Source organism: Melospiza melodia, chromosome 5, assembly GCF_035770615.1.
Source record: "Melospiza melodia melodia isolate bMelMel2 chromosome 5, bMelMel2.pri, whole genome shotgun sequence".
Lineage (NCBI taxonomy): Eukaryota > Metazoa > Chordata > Aves > Passeriformes > Passerellidae > Melospiza > Melospiza melodia.
The window spans coordinates 73121021-73140686 of NC_086198.1; the positions used below are offsets into that span (position 1 = coordinate 73121021).

Here is a 19666-nt window from a genome sequence, read left to right on the forward strand (position 1 = left end):
AGTGTCTGAGGGGCCATGAGGCTGTTTCAGGGAATCAGCCCCAGTAGCTAGTTCTGGATGGTCAACCAGTAACAGCCTAAAGACCACAGGCTACTCAGAGCAGCAGAGCCGATCTTAGCTCTGATTTTCCCAGGGCTCTTTCATAATTCTACTGTGATACCAGCTCTCCCTGCCAGCTTTCCAGTTCTAAGGAGTTCCCCATCACCTCAGGAAATCTTTCATGTGTCCGGTTATGATTAGCACCAGTTTCTTTCAAACTGCCAAAAGTAATATGAACATCTGGTTCCTACCAAAAAAATCTTCCTGTCTTTCCTTTTTTAAAAAAAAAAAAAAAAAAAGTTACTAAGGAGAAGTGATTCAAGTGTGCAACATAACTTCATCTGATGAAGTCCGACTTATTCAGACTTATTCATCTGTTTATCAGGAATGCAACTGCACAGAAAGAGCCTCAATCATTCATCCTTTTGTCCTATACCAAAATGCTACTCATGACAGGTTACCTAAATGTGTGCTCGACACCTATTATAGCAAATCCTTCTTCATCCAGCATGCTGTGTTTACAAGCCTCTGCAAACCTCTTGGAATCAGAAAAGAAAGGCAGAGAAGTAGTAGCCATTCTGTATGCCCAGAGCTGCCTGTCCTCTCACAAATGTGTACAAAGCTCTGATGCTGGGACGTATTAATTTACCCAATTTTCTAAATGCCATAAAAGATATATGATATTTGATAAAGTGCTGTACATCAGCATTCAAAACTCTGCCAAGTATCAGACATTCTCAAGATATTTGTCATTTATCTGCCCTGCATTTACTTAAGCAAACATTTTATTCACTACAATTCACTGTACCCTGTTTGTGTAATTTTATGTCTTGCTTCAGCCTAGTTTGTAAGTTAAAATGAGTCTGCATAACATCCTCTTACACCAAAACCCAGAAAAACACTCTTCCCTTCATAAAACCACACTGCAATGATGTAACTCATTTCCCAGTGCCGCACTGCCTTGAGACAAACTTCAGGTAAGCTGTTGGCAAAGTCATCTACACCTCAGGGAGCACAGATCAGCATTCACAGAGAAGTTCTCCCAGCAGATTTGCCCAATTCAGAGGCTGTGAGCAGCTTCTGAATGGCACATTTATTCCAGAAACGCTACTTCTATGTCACAGTGTTGTGCATGTGCTGCACTGTGACTGGTACTCACCATCACTACTCCCTCTGAGCACTACATCTGGAGATGGTGTCTGCTGCGAGCGGGAGCCAAAGGAGTCCAGGCTGTCGAAGGAATCATCTCTGCCGTGGCGAGGCGGGGAGAGGGAATCGCTGCGCTCCGAGTCCCAGCAGTCTATGTAGCCGCTGTCACGAATGCTGCGCTTGGGGCTCTCAATATCCTCTGTTTCCTACGTGGAAATACAGCAGGAACCTCCTCAGAAAGAAGGCACTGACATACTCGTGAGATGCGTTACGCACCAAAAAACAAAGCATCTTCCTAAATACTAAAAATCTCCTCCCCAAAAAAGGGTTTCCTTGGTTTGTGCCCCTTCTTCCCTTCAAAACAAAGCGCAAGCTTGCAATAAACTACTTTTATGCTGTTTAAGAGGAAACTACTCTCATTAGATTAGTACAATGAACTGAGAAAGTTCCAATAGACCAGTTAATAAACTGATCAAAAGTGAAAGTAACCTGAAACTTGACTTGTCGTCCACAGTCCATAGCACAGCCAAAGGCACTACAATTTCAACATCGTGCCTGCATCAGGTTTAAGTTTGCTGCTTTCCAAAAGATCCACCCCCCTCCTTGCCCATCTATTGTATCTGGCCAGGACCCCAGCAGACAGCATTTGTTGTTGCTGCTTCAGCTCGGCAAAATAATAAAGCAGTGTGCCCCAGCCTCCGTCTACCTTGAAGAGAAATTCCTGTTATGAAAGAGGGATGTCTTTCTCAAGCAATCAGCAATGAAAAATATGCAAAACGCTTTTCCCGATGCCTCAGAAGAATTCAGTTGTGCTCTTTACTCTTTGCCAGCTCCTGGCTCTGGGGGATATGAAAGCACTTGTAGCTGACCCACATGTTCAGAGCAGGGAGAACAATGGTTGTCTTTGACAGCCCTGTGATTATAAATTCTTTCCAGTGCAAGCAGCACATACTAAAACACTGAAACTCCAGCAGAGGGAAAGGTCAATAGAAGCCATCCTCACTCTTGCATTATAATAAATTCCTTGTTTTACAGAGTGTCTTAATATTAATTACAATCACACAGACTGAGAAAAAACAAAAATAACTAAGTTTGTTCAGAGATAAATCTGTTTTTTTCTCCCCCGACAGTAAGTAAAGTCAGAGATGTGGGTGCCATTATCAGAATGACATTTTGTGACCCAAAGAGGCTGGAATGTGATTTTTTTTTTTTTATTCCCAGAAGCATTTGAATATTAATTCCTAATTAAGAAGCACCCCCTGCTTACCACTAGCTGAAGCACAATGGCTATATTGAGCAGAGCTCCCACTGTCCCTGACTGCTAAGGTTTACCCATCACTAGTATTGCCAATGAGAAGATCAATCAGGAATATCACAGTATGCTATGGTGGGCTGCCTCCACAAAAAAGCAGGTTTGCCAGACAAGTGATGGAGGGTGGAGAGCACTGCAGTAATTCAGCAACACTCCCCTGACGAACAAGAGGGAGGCTTGAAGCAAAACTCAGACATCAGACCAAACGCCCTGCAAACTTTTCAGGAAGGCCTAATTAGTGCCATTCACTACTAATCTGCCGAAATACCACATTAAGGCCAGCAGCAAAGGTCACCTAAGGCCAAGCTAAACTGTGGTAATGCCATTAAGTAACCTCACAGTAAATAGAAGTAAAAATCTATTCTAAAAACAGATAAAATGCATCTAAAAAAGTTGTATCCTATATAACATCCTTTCCCAATTCTGCTTAGTGAACTAAAATGCTGGTAGAAACAATAGACGACAAAAATCTGTCTCCCTGAAATCTGCATGAATTACACACAGCCAAAACCAAATCTACAAATCCTATCAAAATCCCGTTTGTGACACGATCCAAAAATCTTTTAAAAAATCCAAATTCCTTAAATCCTCTCATCCCTTCATACCAATCAACTATTCTCAATCTTTAGGCACACTTCCATTTTCCTAAATTACTGTATTTGAATGACACAGAACTGTTCAGCAGCCACAGGGACTTAAAATGGGCAAAAAGCCCCATCCCGCATTCACTATCTCTGAGTTTGAAATCAGTCCAATTGTGAACTAATGAGTTCTGCAGAACTTACTTTCAATGGCCTGTTTATGTTAATTTTGCATGCTGCTCACTGAGAATTAGGAGGCAGGCACCAGGACAGGATCCTAGACTTCTGTAAACATGTTCTTTACAGCTTTCCCCTTGGCAAAGACACTCTCACAACACAATGCCGTCACACAGACGAGTCCTCGTCCTGCCTTGAGCAAACGTCATCTCCCAAATGCTATCAGTGGGAATGTGCTTATCTGTGGGACTGATAACACCACGGGATGACACACCACAGTGCATTAGTCTTTCATCTTATCTAATTAAGAACACAGTATGCCACAGAGCAGCAGTTAGAGTGCGATTGCCAAATACAAGATGCATTTGTCCAGGAAGTTCCACCCACTGAATATAATCAAAAAGCCATTGATGTTTTGTCATTGGGAATTTCTAGTTTTCAAGTAAAGAAGAATGAGTACTCAAATAGTTAATGAAATTAAAAACAGAATAGCATGAATAAAATTAGAAATTAATATCCCCTTCAGCATGAGAAGTAGAAAAAGATGAGTCCACAACAACATACACCAGAGCTGTCTTTTGATTTGCTTATTAAAAAAGGAGGGCAGAGAGGATTTACAACAGAAAAACTAAACCACACTGAATTTATGGTCGATTTAGTTATTAGACTCTGTGGAAAAAACGCCAGTAGAGAATGTGATAAAGTGCCTTTTCATCACTTGAGCTTAGCTATAAAGAACATCAGAGTGTTGCACAGCATGATTAACATGTTATACTTTACAATCAAATCCTCTTCAAAAGCAGCAACATACAAACCCACAATTGCCACTGGGAAATACTGCAGGGATGCAAGAGTAGGGACATGGTAAAAAGTCACCAGCAGCCATCACAGCAGCATCACCCTAAATAAGACTTTTCAGGTCTGCAAAATGCTCTGTTTATGTATTAAAGGCATATATAGCTTTCATAGCTTATGAGACCTCTACTCTGCTTCCAGCTCCAACATTTGCAACAAATCAAGTACCAGCCTCTTGCTTATGTCCTAATTTGCAGCACTCTGCAATGCCCAGCCAGGCACTTCACCACCACCAGCTCCCTGGAGAATGCTTCCTTTTGCCCCTGGCCTATTTCATGCCATAAAAGGGTTCAAGATAGGACCTCCAAAATGCTCTGGTGAGGACTTTCATGGGTAAATATCACCTGGAAAATGCAGAGCCTTGTGGTGTGAGATTAAACATTAAAAAAAAAAAACATGATACCATGCAGCACTAACATTGTGGCTGCCTGCACTTTGGCAATTTTTCTGTGCTAGCTCCCTTTTTTGGGTTTCTTTCACCTTTCAGATCCTTTGGAGTGCAAACTGCTACCTCCCCACATCTTCTACTTGTAAAAAACTCAACTACTAACTTCATCTTTTATTGCTCAGGCTCAGTCATATCACTCATGAGTCCCAAAGTCCCAAGTGATAAACACAGGTCATTAAAATGAAAACTAAAATAAACTTCTCCAGAGAAGCAGGATGTTCTCTTTTCCTCTCCATTTTCACCTGCTTGTTCTGAAGAAGTGGGCTCACAAACAGGAATTGTACCCATCTAGTTAAGGTTCTCTGGTCACACCAGGGTGTAGGAGCTGCTATCAGTCAGACAAGCATTTCTTCCTCTCCAGTGCTGCTGCCCCTGTCAGATCCCAGAAAGAAGACCTGCAGCTGGCACAGTTGCAGCAGCACAGAGCTGAAGGACAATTTAAGTCCAGAGAGTCTCCCATGGTCCCCAAATCCTACTGCCTGTGATGACATGGCCATTACCTGAGGTGGGGAGGGAAAAGCAGGCACAAGGCTCTTTGTGGATGCAGAATGTGCTTGCATAGCCTTTGCACAGCACTACGTCCAACACACCTGGTGCCAGTACATGGTGCTGCCAATCTTCTTCCACACCTGCTCCTTGCCCCTTCTATCCCAAAGAAAGGCAGGTTTGGTTATCAGTGCTAACCATCAGCATTAACCATGAGCTTAAGTGTCTGATATCAAGGTTCAGGGCATGCTAGAATGCTCAACCAACAATCCTCAAGCCACCCCGCAGCAATCACAACTTTTCTCTTCCAACAGAGAACAGTTCATCATAAACCACCAAATATGATTTCAACCAGAATTTAGAGCTTGGCAAAAACAGATTTATCCTAAGTATGCCTTTGGTGAAAGATTATCTCCTTCTCCTCCACTTCAGCTTTATTTAGATCCTTTGGTTTGATGTTTTATGTTGCAACAAAAACCCAAAAATGCTGCCTATGAGACTGAATGTTTTAAAGAAGAAAATAAACGATGTTTTTGTGAGTCCTACCATGTTACTTTTGAATCTCAGCTCTTCTAGCTGAAACTTCTGCTTGATTTCTGTTGGATTTTCATTTATGAAAATTTTCATTGTCATAAATGAAAATCAAACCAAAACACATGGAAATTAGGATGAAAGAGCAACATGACAATTCTAAAGCCCTATTTTATATCACTTGCTGCATCACTGATGCCACCACAAAGCTGTCTGCCAAAGTGGTTTTCAGTTTGGTAGAATCAGAAACATTTTTGATGTAAGTAGAGGTTTACTAAGGAATTTGCACTCCAGCCCCCCTTCTCCCATATTTAGAAAGAAACAGTTTTTTTATATGAGTAATAAATTTGAAGTAAATTTCCATTCCCAAAACATATCAAAAAGATACCTTTCTCATTTGTGCCAGGAAGCCTTCAAACTCCTTCAGGTTCAGGGTTGATCCGTTATATGATGTGCAGCTGTTTGCTGCTTTCCCTAGCCAATAAATGGTGACTAATACCTGCAGAAGTTAATAAGAATTAATTTCAGCCATCTACACAGTCCTGTAGCTAAATTTACTTCCCTGCAGCATCCCTCATTTATTCTAAACTGCACAGCAGCACAAGATTTTTTTATAAATCAGAACTGAAAGGGAAGTGTCTGTCAAAGGTTAAACATAAATACATCAGGCAACTATGAAAGTTTAAACAGTCTTAAAAATATGTAACTTAACATATTATCTCCCTGTCATTTTTAATAAAAATAATAAAAGTGTTATATCTGACTGGAAAAATAAACAGAAAAGATGGATCTGAGTAGAAAAACTAGACAAAGACTTGAAACTTCTAGAAGGCACACATAAATACATTTGTTTTTAAATTCAATACAAAAACTCCCTAAAGACTGCTAATATTAGTAGTCATTAAGGCAAACTATTCAGACCAAGGTAATAAACAAAGTAGCTAGAATGTCTGCCTGCCTAAAAGCATCTCGAATATGTGTCTATTTCAAGGACAGAAAAGGGAGTCCCATTTTTAATCACCTTAATGTAAGTAACCAGATGACACAGGAACATTTATTTCCAGGGTTCTGCTAGTTTAAGAATTTCTTAGCCCAAGATTAATCAAAAGCCATGAGCGTCTTGTCATTTCTATCAGACTACAGCATTAAAGTCAATGATTTCATTCAAGTTCTGACTTTGTATCTCTCCATAACTCAAAAATTCCTTCAAAACTGGTGAGGGAAAAGGACCAAGAATTACTCTTGCAAGTAGCAAAGATATCTGACCTGACACTGCTGGTGTTGCACTTGTTTTAGAAAATGAGAAATTAAGATGCTTAGGATGGTCAAATCCAATACAAACAAAAATGCTGACGTTTATACCATGCAAGGAAAAACCTTTTCTGCACCACATATGTCTCCACTTAGAGCAATGTCTTTAATCATACCTGTGCAGCAGCTATTTGAACTGTAAACTGCTCCTCAAAGGCATTTAAATTCAGTGTTTTGCACTGGTTAAAAATGACAAACCATCACCCTAGAACTTAGGGCATTTTCTCATTTAATGTTCATTATTTCAGCATGTTCCATGCAAAGTATTTAACTGCAGAACAAACAGGAAATATTTTGATGTGGAAAAGAGATGCAGCCAATAATAAATAATAGTTGTCATTAACTGTATCAAAAAAAGATTCATAAACTGAAATACAGCATTTTATGTTTTGATGGGACAGGGCCATATACTTCCTGCTATATAGTGAACTAAAGGAAACAAGACTAGTAGAAATACCAAAGTGGGGGTCTATTCCACTGGGAGCAGACATCTCTTGGACTCCTCTTCCCTAAAACATGAATCCAAATTACGTCTCAGCAACATGCTAGACGTTTCTTATCAACTTGCACTAGCATCCCCATTTTTCATTTAAGTGTAATGTCCAAAATTATGCAGCACTGCAGCTGATGCCCTGTCAGAACAGGATACATCATACAGACCTTCTGTTTAACAACTGTGCTACATAACATAAAATAAGTATTTTATATATAAATAAAGTTTATATTCTTTAGTTTAAAAGTAGTATACATATCATGAAATACTGAGTAAAATTTTTAATGGAGTTCAAAAACTTTTCCCTTTTTTTAAAAATTACATCGAAATCTATATTACTGTGCTGAATGAAATGAGGTGGTGTTGCTAGTCCTGATTTTTTTTTTTTGTCTTGAAACAAACTTTATCTGAACTGTTTTCCTTCAACCAACACCACTTGACAAATTTAATGCAAAGTAGTCTTACAGTATATGTTCTCAAGTTAAATGAAAATATTTGCAAATAACAGTATTTCTAGTAACCAGGAAACTACCATTGAGTTCATTGATGAAGGTTATGGTATTTTGGGTTTTTTTATTTATTTCGGCTAGCATTTAATCACTTTCTCTCTTCTTCCTCTCTTTATTTGGAAAAAAAAAAAGGCAGAAAATTTCACATTTGCAAGCAATTCCGGCTGGCTGCCAGCTGGATCACGCACCTGGAAAGCATATATTGCCTACAAGCACATTATGGAGGATACTTTTGAAACTTCACCTTTAAAGCAACACATCTGTACAAAGATGTTTAGCTAGTGCCCACAAAGAGTGTTAAAATACCAAAGCTGAGTTCTTCCCCTAAAAGTCTGTGTGCTGTTTGCAGAAGATACTGCTCTGCTGATGATGGGAAAGACAGGATGAAACAATTTGGGGGAGGGGTGGTTTTGCTGTTCTTTGGGTTTTGGTTTCTTTTACCTCCAGTCATGGAAGTTATTATTACTGGTTTTCAATGCTATTAAAAAAGATCTTGGCATTTCCTATCAGGATACAGGGATGTGAGCCAAACAAAAATTACACCAGTTTACAGATAACTAAGGACAGACAGCTTGCTAGGCTTTAAACTGAGACCAGCAAAGTTCAGACATTTTCTTTTCCAGTTAACAAGCACAGAATCCAACACCATTTCCCTTAGTTTAAATTAAGAGTAAATTGAAGTTAAATGGAAATAGCCTTTCTGGAGAATCCTTAATTTATTTGGAAGAACAATGAGAAAGTTAGCAAACCTCATAGTAAGGCCTTGCATCCCAATTTAATGGCCATTTTTCTTCATTTTAAATGCTTTGTGCAACTGTACTCTATGCCTATATATTTGGGAAGAGCTACAAAAGTGAGGCTTCATGGTCAAATTAGACCATTCCCAGCAAACACCACACTGGACAGCACAGAAATCACTTGGCTTATCACTCATCTAAGAGACAAATATCTCCATTTTATTTCTTTTGTAAGGCTTCTTTTTCATAGCAGCTCTACCTAAACTTCCAGCAGAACCCAGTTAGGTTTGTATTCAGAAGGACTTTTCAGCAATAGTCATGTATTCAGTTTTTACTGACATAATTTTGATCAGGCCAATAACAGGATTAACCAGACAAAAAGAAAAACTCCAAATGATGTACTTACATTTTTCAGCTTCCTACTATAGTCAATGTTCCTGGTTGCACACACAAACACATACAAAGATAAGAAAAAAATAAAAAAAGAAAAAAAAGGAAAAAAAATCAGAAAGTAGACATACTTTCCAAGAGGCTGTATGCAGCAGATCACATTTTCCCTAACAAAAGCCTGCTGAATGCTTCTGCTGTCTGGAAATACATAAAAGCTAAGAAGATGTAGTTCACACATTCATTTATTCATAGCATGGGAGTATTTTGTCACCATTATTTCAATCATTAAATTAGAATTCTGGAAGTACAAGAAGAAAATGTGTTTATAATGCTCCCACAGTAAAGTAGGACAATGCCAAAATATTTCCTTTAAACAGAGTTGCTGATTTCTTTAAAAAGGAAGACAAAAGTCCTCACTACTAAAATACATTCTGCAGTTATCCAGCAGTCAGATTCTGCTCTGCAGCCCATACAGATTCTGGAAGCAACTGAACAAGCATAAGAGGCATCAGCAAACATTAAGGAAATATTGCAGGTGCTTCTGTGAAAACAAACATTGCAAAGAACAAAGTGAATGGATGAAGCAACAAAGACCCTGCCATTTAGAACTGAATGTGCCATGGAAAACATTTATTTTTTAAATGCATACTTGAGGACTCAGACTGAACATTGGCATCATCCTTCTCAATTTATTTTTTTTTTCTCTTATGTTCATGGAAGAGTGGCAGTTTTATGTTAAAAACAAGGTACAAAGCTTGTGCAAACATAAACAACATTTCAAAATTCAGCAAAGAAAGCATAAAAAAGGAGAAGGAAATACATATCACATTTAGGTACTAAAACCTACATAAGACCATTTGAGATTTAGTAAAAATTGTGTCCTGATTATTTACAGTGGAATTGTCTGCTACTCTAACAGTAAGACCACTCCATCATTAAAGTTTATCTGGCAAAACCAAAAATAAATATACTCAAATCTGTTAGAACAACAAAAGCCTAAATATAGGCAATGGTAAACAAAGTATTTTGATAATATCTTTTTGAGCCAAAATTTTGTCCACTAATACCCACACAATAAGAAAAATAGAATAGTTCTGGTTTTTTTCTTAGTAAAATAACAGTGGAAAAGAGACTTGCCTAACTAGTCACAAAAAAATTCCTTACAGCATTAGCTCATAATTTTTATAAGCAGAGTGATCCAAAAAAATGGATCTAATACATGCCTCAATCAACATCTGTATGGAAAAAAAGGGCAAAATGTCATTATCCTAAGCATGTGCAATAATGTCATACTCATCCTTTACCACAAATAATATTTCCACCATGTTTAAAAAAAATCATGCAAAAATCTTCAAAGAGGGAAAAAATCACCTTCATGCTTTGGGAACTAGCTAGCAGAACACAGCTCTCAACATATTTCTCTAAAATAGTCATGGACTTGGCTTGTACACCTCAACTCAGTTACTCAGTGTGAACTTGGACAGTGCTAGGAAAACATTTGGCTCATTTCCACAGCTGCTTTCTCTGAAGCCCTCATATGCAATGGAGGCCCAGGCCAGCTCTGCAGGGTTTATGATGCCAGGTTTAACTTGGTGACAGCTTTGCTGCAATCTCCTCCCTAGTCAAAGCCTCTCAACCTGCCTCCACCAAGGTACTCCATCTATCCTCAACCCCAAAAGAGGAAGGTTTTTTATCAGAAAGACTCTTCCTCTCTGGTTTCATATGGAGATTAGGGTTTTATATGAAGATTATGGATTGTTTTGCAACTCTTTCCAGTCAATCATCGTAATAATTTTACAGGACATCATGAAGAACCCATTTTAACAAAGTATTATCAGATTTAGAAGAAATACATGACATAGCCTCCACTCACTTCCATGTAGAGGGCAAGAAGAACCTCATGTTAGAGTCAGAAACTTGGGAAGGAGCAAAAAATGGTATACCTTAAAACAAGGACACTGGCCAATTTGATTTTCAGAGCCTTTGAATTTTCCCAGACAGTGCCTGAATACCATGAAAACTTGCCCTGCTTCCATTGCCAGAAAGGAAAAAAATGAGCTACTGAAATATAGTAAATTGTTTCCATATACTTCTCTAAAATAGATAGGACTGATCAGGATTTCTTTAGTGGTCTTTTTGGCCAAATGAAATTAGACCATTCAATCAACTCAGCAGCATTTGCTTGTCTGTAGACCAATAACTTCTGTTATAACTGTAACATGACATGATAGACTCAAAACTTTCAGGAAAACCTCCAAATACCAATTTAGAAATTAAGAAACACCAATTATAAATTTAAAAAAATTTATGAAAGTGTGGGGTGGTTTTGCTTTTAAAAGATGGGAGGCCTGTGCAATTTGTGTGATACTGGGTGTGGGGTTTTGGAGAAAAACTATCTAAATTGTGGCATTTCCAGTTCACACAGACTTCCTCAGTCCAATTACTGCATGTCTCAAGCTATAGCTCTTGCAGGGAAGTGAAGAGACCATGCTTATGCCTGCATCTCATAGAATCTGAAAGGCCTATAACTGTCCTATATTTCACCACCAGGACAATTTAATCTGACATAGCAGAACTGTGACTTCTTTTCCACCAGACTACAATATGTTATGAGTTGGACAGACAAAAAAAGAATGTCATCAATTTAGATTAGGAAAACCCCTAAGTCCCTCAGAATCTCATTGCCTAACTAAGAGTATTTTCACAAAACCACAGAGTAAACTGAGTTGGAAGGGACCCACAAGGCTCATCAAGTCCAACTCCTAGGCCTGCACATCCCCAAGAGTCACACCACGGGCCTGAGAGCATTCTCCAAGCATTATCCTATTTTGCAGAGCTGTGGGTGATGTCTCTGGGACTAAACCTGTTGAATAGAACAATCAATTCATCCCAACACTGAAAGTTTCCCAAACTTCTGCTTCCTATCTGCCTTATACTAATTACAGTCCTATAGCCTTTTTGCTCATTCTTAAATATTTACTATTGCATCACATGCACCTGAGGCTGTAACATGCTAGTCACAAATTGTTGTACTTACTTGGTTACTCTGTTTGATGTGTCCTGCAGGTCACCAGGATCAAAAAGCTGAGATTCTTTCAGTCCCAGTTCTTTGCAGCCTCTTAAGAATAATATGATATTATCCTGAAAAGAGACAAAAAGGATAAAGTCTCAACACTTTAAAACTCTTCTTAACTAAAAAAAAAAAATCTTACCAGACCAACTTCTCCCTAATTCAGTAACTGCTCATGAATAGTCATACCATTAGTTAAATGAAGAACTAAAGATATTTCCAGTCACATAATTTAAGAGGTCAGTGTAGATTTTGTTTGAAAACCACATATGTATAAACCTTTTTTCTTTTTCTTTCTTTTTTTCCAAGATATACAGCTACAACAAGCTTGTTGACTTCTTTTCAAACACAGATGGCAACTTTTTTAACTGGAAAAGGCCCACTGAGTTCATCACCTACTGCTGCAGGCTGCCATACAACCTCAGCATGTGGCAGAGTAGAAAAGGCAGGATTTTTGTAGGGAGCAGAAAGAGTAGATGTGAAAAAGCCCACCACCATTTAAGCAAGCAATTTGTTCAGAAAACATTTTGCATGTTAGCTATGAGCAAGCCAGTTAACACAACTGCTCTCTTGCCTCTCCAAAGAAAACTAGTCAGAAGGCACTGAGGAAAGAGACAGGTGCTTTCTCCTGAAGTAAAAACCTTGAAGCTACACTTCACATGCCCACTGTTTCTAAGAAGAAACACCCAATTTTGTAACACTTTTTATGGAGGATTTACGCTTTGCAAAGTGAAAAAATTAAAAGTCAATAACTAAGAAAGGCTAAGTAAAAACCGATACAAATCTTTTTCAAACCAAGTCCGAGTGATGGCACTTCAGTTTGCAACAAGGAGATTCAATCTGCATGTGTGCATATAGAGTTAATACAGGTTTTATACATATGCATATACACCACTCCCTTGTTACAGAACCAGTGAATATGTTTTACATGGATAAATCTTGCAGCTAGTAGAGAATAATTTTTTAGATACATACATTTCTAGACCAGCAACTGCAATGGTAGATGTGTGAACAAGTAAAGATAAAATGTACAGCTTGATATTCTTTGAGGAATCTCATCTCAAACCTAGAGCTAAGCTGCCACATGAAGAGTTAGAGGAGCAGCACCAAAGCATGTGGTGGAGACCTGTTTCCATAAAAACTGGGAAGCAGGAGCCTGGCGGTGTTCAGCTCTTACCCACTCCGCGTGACAGAGCAGGATTGGTGAGCAGGGCTCTCCCACATCTGCTCCCACCTTCCTTGGGGCTCAGGAGAGCAGCCCTGTTTGTTCTGCAAGCAGCATGCAAATCACCATGGCTCTCGGCATGCCAACACTCTCAACAAAGCTCGCCAGCCACACCACAGAAAACAGAGACTTGGAAATTCAGAGGAGTTCAAATCTCCCTTTCTTCCCTGGCTGAAACTTAACAGTTCTGGAGGGGAGCCAGGGGGGGAAGGAACAGCAGTTGAGAGAGCAGAGAGCCCATAACCCAGAGAGGCAGCATCATTCATGACATGAAAAGATGCCTGTAAAATTTTCCATCTGGCTTACTGTTTGCATTATAATTTTTCCAACTGCATCATGAATAACTCTTATGTTTATTCTTTCATGGAGGACAGTCCTGGTCACTCTCAAATGGCTTGTGGAGCAATGCGTAAATCTAATATATCAAATAAAAATGCAAAAGTATTCAAAAAAAGTTCCTAACAGCATTTCCAAATTTAACAAAAAATATACTGGACATAGAGATCATAGCAACCTAATAGACTTAGAAAACAATCAAAGGAGGAGGAATGCTGAAGATAACTAATTGCACCCATCTTTATGCCAGAAGTTGACATCTGAGTTATGATAAGCAGTAACAAAAATACCAGTTATTTGGCAGCCACATAGTTTGGAAACTTGGTTCTTCTGCTGATGAACAAATGCCTGCTTCTCAAAAAACCAGTGTCATCTATTCCTGTTGGCTACATGCTTTTATTTTGATGGTCATCATATGAATAATGTTTGGCAAGTCACTAACACTATCACCCAAACAACTCCTCAGAAAACTGGTATCTTGTGTGGGTACAAATAACCACATGTGCCAACAGGATGCATCAGTGAGCCCTGAAAGAAGCTTCTGCTTTTGCTAAAAATCTCATAATTTTTATTTCGCAATGGTTCTAAAAATGGCATTTGTTCAAAAGGATTGAAGAAAAAATCCAAAGAAAATGCTTTCAAGTGATATATTTACTCAAGGACACCTGCCTAGGCTGCCTAACCCCAAGCCAAAATGCTACTGCAAAACTAAACTTTTCCTGGTTTGCTCTAGTACAGATGAAATTCACATTTGTTAGTTCCACTGAGTCACTGGAGAAAAGCACTCTAAGCCACTAAAGGGAGAAAGGAGTCCTAAAGTTAAGACCCAGCTCCCAGCAAAGCTTTCTCCCAGGATTACTACACCTTGCATTGACCAGGTCCTGATTTCTTCAGTTCTCAGAAAATGTTGCTTTTATCTTTCAACAGGATTTATTGTTCAGTGTCTGTTAGCTGAAATTATGTGCTTTTTGTCAAAAAATGCCAGTCTTTGTCATTGCTGAAGAAACTGAAGAAAGCAGAAAAAACAGGTTTACAAGTAGCAAGATATAAAAACCATTCTTACTTTAAATGGGTGACTGAAAAGAAACATTTAATGTGCCTGTCCAGCTCCTTACAACTTGGCAGAATTAAATAGGTCATGCAAATGGGTCACACTGCAGTGGCAAGGATCTCGGGGTGGCCAGCTGCTGTGCCTCAGCTAACAGAGTGCTATCTTTTACAGCGGTCTCGGAAGACACAACCAGAACTTGGTCCTTCTGGCAGCCCCTACAAGGCACTATCACACAATTTCCTCAGTTTCTTAAATGGAGATGTGATACTGCTTTTCTCTCAGGCATTACTCTCTGCAGCTGCATGTTGGAGTAGACAGAATTGGTCACTTGATCAGCACATCATTTCCTACAGCCCCAGAGGACCTGCAACTGTCTCTTGCTGGCTCCTCTTGGTTTTATTCCACACCACTGTATAATCAAAACTCTTCTTCTGGCGTTTGTCCTTCATACACACAGAGGAAGAAAAAGCTGATAGGTTACAGCCTAAATTTATTTTGCAAATTTTCTCTATAATTTAAATATATAAAATTTTATGTCCATAAATATCTATATTTATATAGATCTAAAAGTTATAAATCTGTAATCTATAGATATCACAGATAGCTATACAATTTTATCTATGCTTAATCCATAAAATGACAGAAAGTCTAAATAGGCTGCATAGAGAAAATAAATGCTTCAGTGTGGTGACAGACGCAGGATACACTGATAGGTTAAATCCCGAGCCTTTTCTGCTTGCCTCAGCAGAGTCCTGACAGTTACTGTTACATCAGCACTACAAGCAATGTCATTTACTTGTAAGTACTGAAAACCAAAAATTATTAATGCAAATGTTTCACTATACTGAATTTCAGTAACAAAAAACGAGAAACTCCCAGGCAAGCCAGGCATGAGCCAGTAAGAAGGGTCAGGGACAGATAAGGGTGCAGAGCACTGACACCCTGAGAACTTAGTCAGAAGGATGCATGGGAAGGAAGGAAGGAAAAAATGCTCTGCTCTCACAACTGCATTTCAACACTATCAAATTTTATCATTTCTTGTGTGTAATCTGACAGACTCACCACTACAAAAATCACCTTGCCAGGACAATCATCTGAAGGTAATGCAGAGAGAGTAGGTGGCAGAGGGGTTACACCTTTATGAAGGTGGAGGGTGCGAATAAGGGAGGGGGAAAAGACAACAGGCTACTCACTTCTAATTTTTTTTTTTTTTGCTTTAATCTGAGTGTTATAAATATGAAAAAAGTTCACTGTATAGCGTTAAATAATTTTCCTCATGCACAAAGTGGAGCACAAAATCCTGAACCCTGTTAAAAACTCCCAGAAATTGGCAGTTGAGCAGGACAGACACCCTGGAAAGCCACTGCAAATTCACACAGTAGCACTGCCAACACACAAGATAGTTCAAGCTAGCGAGAATCAAATATTCACAGCAGGCAAATTCTCTCCATAGGATCTGCTGATCAGACGCAATGGCAAACAGCTTGAATTTGGCCCACTTCCATTCCTTTCATCCGCCACAATACGTACAAAACAGTCTCACTGTATTCTCACTGCAAATCCGTTCTACAGCTCAGCACTGCGGAGCCATCGTTTGTCACATGTGCTACTGCATGGTCCGTGTGAGATATTCAGATAAACTTGGGGAAAATAAAAGCAAGCCTAGCTGTATATCTGCCCAGAATGCTAAATAAAATGCCAAATACATGCCACTACTGCAAGCTGGAGATATTATTAGCTGCCAGTAGCACTGCTCTGTTTTGCAGCAGAGCTGCAGACAAACAGGTGGCCTTTTTCATTTCTGGAATGCTGATATTTTCCCTGCTCCAGAATAAATGAGAAGAGCACTAAAATTAAAAAAAAAAAAAAAAAAAAAAAAAGAAAATAAAATTTCCAAACTGCTTTTCTGAGAAGTTTCCAATAGACTCTCAAAAGCTTTTTGTTTGGTCTCAACATTTCTTCCTAATTCCCTTATTTTTCCATTTTAAGTAAGTAGTGGTGATAATTTATCTATATAAAAGCATTGGATCTTGCCTGATTCACAGCAGGTTCATAGAAATACTGAATATTCGGTTCAAGTCCACCAGGAGAAAACTTCTATAAGAAGGACTGGGAACTTTTCTTATATATATATGTATGGAAAAAAAAAATCAATCTATATATATGTATGCATATATATAGGAGGGGAAAGAGAGAGATACATACACACATATATATACACATATATGTATATATGTGTTACTATTTCTCCAAGATGCTTTTCTGTGTATGTTTAACTACATACGTATGTTTAACAATACGTATGTGTGTGTGCATGTGTGTGTATATGTGTTTACTATTCATCCAATATGCTTTGCTGTATATATATAACAAAACTACATAAAAGACTGTTTTCTGTGGCAAACCCCAAATCAGTAGATTTGGAAGGAAATGGATCATAGTTAGGACACATTCACTCAGAAGCTGAGTGAATCTCCAGAAGAGGAAGGCAGACAGTGCACCAGAATTGAAGAACAGAACAGAAAGGGGAGACAGGGATGCTCACATCCCCAAAGGATTCTGGCACACAATAGCCTCACCCACGAAAATTAAATGCCAGTGGGGAAAATTGAAAAAAAAAAAACAAAAAACAAACAAACCAGAAAGAGATGATCCCTGGGAGCAGGGAGGGGCAGCAGGACTTACCAGCCCACCAGCCGGAACAACCCTCACCTCCCCAGGGCCGCAACCCCACACTGCCCCGCAGCCGGCACAGGAGGACGGGCAGCGCTGGATGCGGATCGTGTGAGCAGAGGCAAGGGGCAGGAGCGGAGAATAAACACCGCCACGATCGGACTGAATCTGGAGGAGCAGGGATCACCGGGCAGGCACGGCACTGCCCGGCTCCACAGGTAAAGCCTTCCAGCGCACCCCAGAGAAGCTGGGGAAGGCTGCCTTTGCCAAGGAAGCCTGGCTTTCTTCTGCTTCTTTTTGGGCAGCCAAGAAGGAAAATATGTGTCTCCATCAATAACAGTCTGGCTTTCTTGTCAGAAAGGCAAAAAACACCTTTAAAATGGTGTGAAGAAACGGGCTAGTTGGTACTGTACTTAAACCGCACAAAACACACCAGAAACCCCAGAAGTAATTGAATTACCCTCAGGTAATATCTCAGTCTGCCTAAAGATAAAAATAAAGAATCATAAAATCATCAAGGTTGGAAGAGACCTTCAAGATCATCAGTCCAACCATCCACCCAGCAATACCCCTGTGATCCCTGAACCACTAAACCACATCACCCAGTGCCAGATCCAGATGTGATTCCACCACATCCATGGGCAACATATTCCAATGCCTGCTCATTCTACAGTGATTTTTTTTTTCCTAATACCCAGTCTGAATGTTCCCTGTCTCACCTTAAAGTCATGTCCTTTAGTCCTCTCTCTGTAGGCACAGGAGAAGAGACCAGCCCCCACCTCACTACAACTTCTTTCTGTGAACTTGTAGAGAGCAGTGAGGTCCATCCTGAGCCTCCTCTTCTCCAGGCTAAACAACCCCAACTCCCTTTGGGTGTCTCAGTACCTGACTCCAAAGGTAACTTAGCTGGAAGTGCCCAGGTGCTTAGATCCTGCTGCTCCCAGCCAGGCTTACTAGGGTAAAAACCTGCAAGTGCCTAGAGCAAGAAGATAGTGCACAACTTTGATGCTGCTATTGCTTGTATAAAAACTTATAATTTCTCAATAATGTGGATGGAAGCTGAGCAAAGAAGAGAATATGAGCAAGAGCAAACTTCAACCCAACAGGCAAAAGCAAACCACGAGAGGGTGGGAGGGGTGCACAGAGCATGAGCACAAGGCTGACCCTATGACTTCACTAGTGAAGTAGGTCCTGATATCACCCCTTGCTACATCAGGTCATAATCCCTGTAGGCATGAATTAAACACTTAAACAAATGGGGGCTCAGTCAACTTCCATATCTTTGGGGGAGAGAGCAGATGATGATCAGATGATGTGAACTCCCTCAGATTTGCCAAACCCAAGATACACCCTAAAGATGGCTTTGTTTACAGCACTGAATACAGAACATAGGCAGGCAGGGAAAAACCCAAAACATTTCCAGGCTATTCACTAGCTCTGATGCTGATGAAATCACAGCCAGATGTCAAACAGATGTTAGATTTTACCAGGTCATGAAGAGGGGATGCCTATCTGATGCCATATTCTATGGTAACAGCCCCGCTAGGCCAAGGAAGAGGGTAACATCTCCTTTCCACCCCTTCTCTGCCATTCACTCCCTCAGCTTTTTAATACCAGATGATAGTGTTTGGCTTGTGAGGGATTTGGTCTCAGTTTTATGACTTCTTCTGTTATCCACCTTTCACTTTTCTTTTTGTGTGTGTGTGTGTGAAAGAAGTTTACAAAGAGCAGGGTTGAAAACAAGTTCTCACACAGTGAATTGTAGTGAAGCACTCCTAGAAGCCACTGGGAATTCACCTTGAAAATCCAGAGCCAGAAGGGTAAAAACACAAAACCCGCAAAAACAAAGCATGGCTCCTTTTGTGGTGATAGAAAGGACTGACTTGTCTCACTCTGCCTTCTTGGTGCAGCCATAAAGTGGGTCAATAGAAAAGTTACGTCAGAGTGGGTTGGGGAAAGAGCTACAAAATAGACAAGAATGAAAGAAGCATCACAACATCATGCTCTGAGGGCAACCTGAGCTCCCATCTGTGACAGCTACTTCTTCTCCATCCTCCTGGCAATAGTTGTGCTGTCAGTCTGAAGAAGAGGAAGAAAGGTCCTAAAGACAAATTTGACCTTCATTTGCACTCACATTATGAGTGCAGGAGTATGACTAACCTAAACACAGATCTCTAGAGTTTCAACCCTGAAACCACAGCTAGTGCCACAACGGTTCTGTCAGAACATCCTCTGGGGAAACTGGACACTTTCCTTTCTCAGCACATCCCTGCAGCTGTTGTCCCCACAAATG

General features: G+C 39.7%; 1 protein-coding gene across 4 annotated transcripts in view; it reads right to left on the minus strand.

Annotated features, from left to right (window-relative positions):
- LIMCH1 (LIM and calponin homology domains 1) overlaps positions 1-19666 on the minus strand; it is a 175385-nt gene that overhangs the window by 61385 nt on the left and 94334 nt on the right. For 3 of the 4 annotated variants that reach the window (XM_063157368.1, XM_063157366.1, XM_063157364.1), the window contains exons 4-7: positions 12056-12159; positions 9035-9065; positions 5967-6077; positions 1199-1394 (exon numbers count right to left, since the gene is read on the minus strand). In XM_063157368.1, the coding sequence (XP_063013438.1) occupies positions 1199-1394; positions 5967-6077; positions 9035-9065; positions 12056-12159 (442 nt within the window). Of the gene's footprint in view, positions 1-1198; positions 1395-1894; positions 2027-5966; positions 6078-9034; positions 9066-12055; positions 12160-19666 lie in introns of those variants that run through there. The other variant, XM_063157367.1, reaches the window with a different exon arrangement.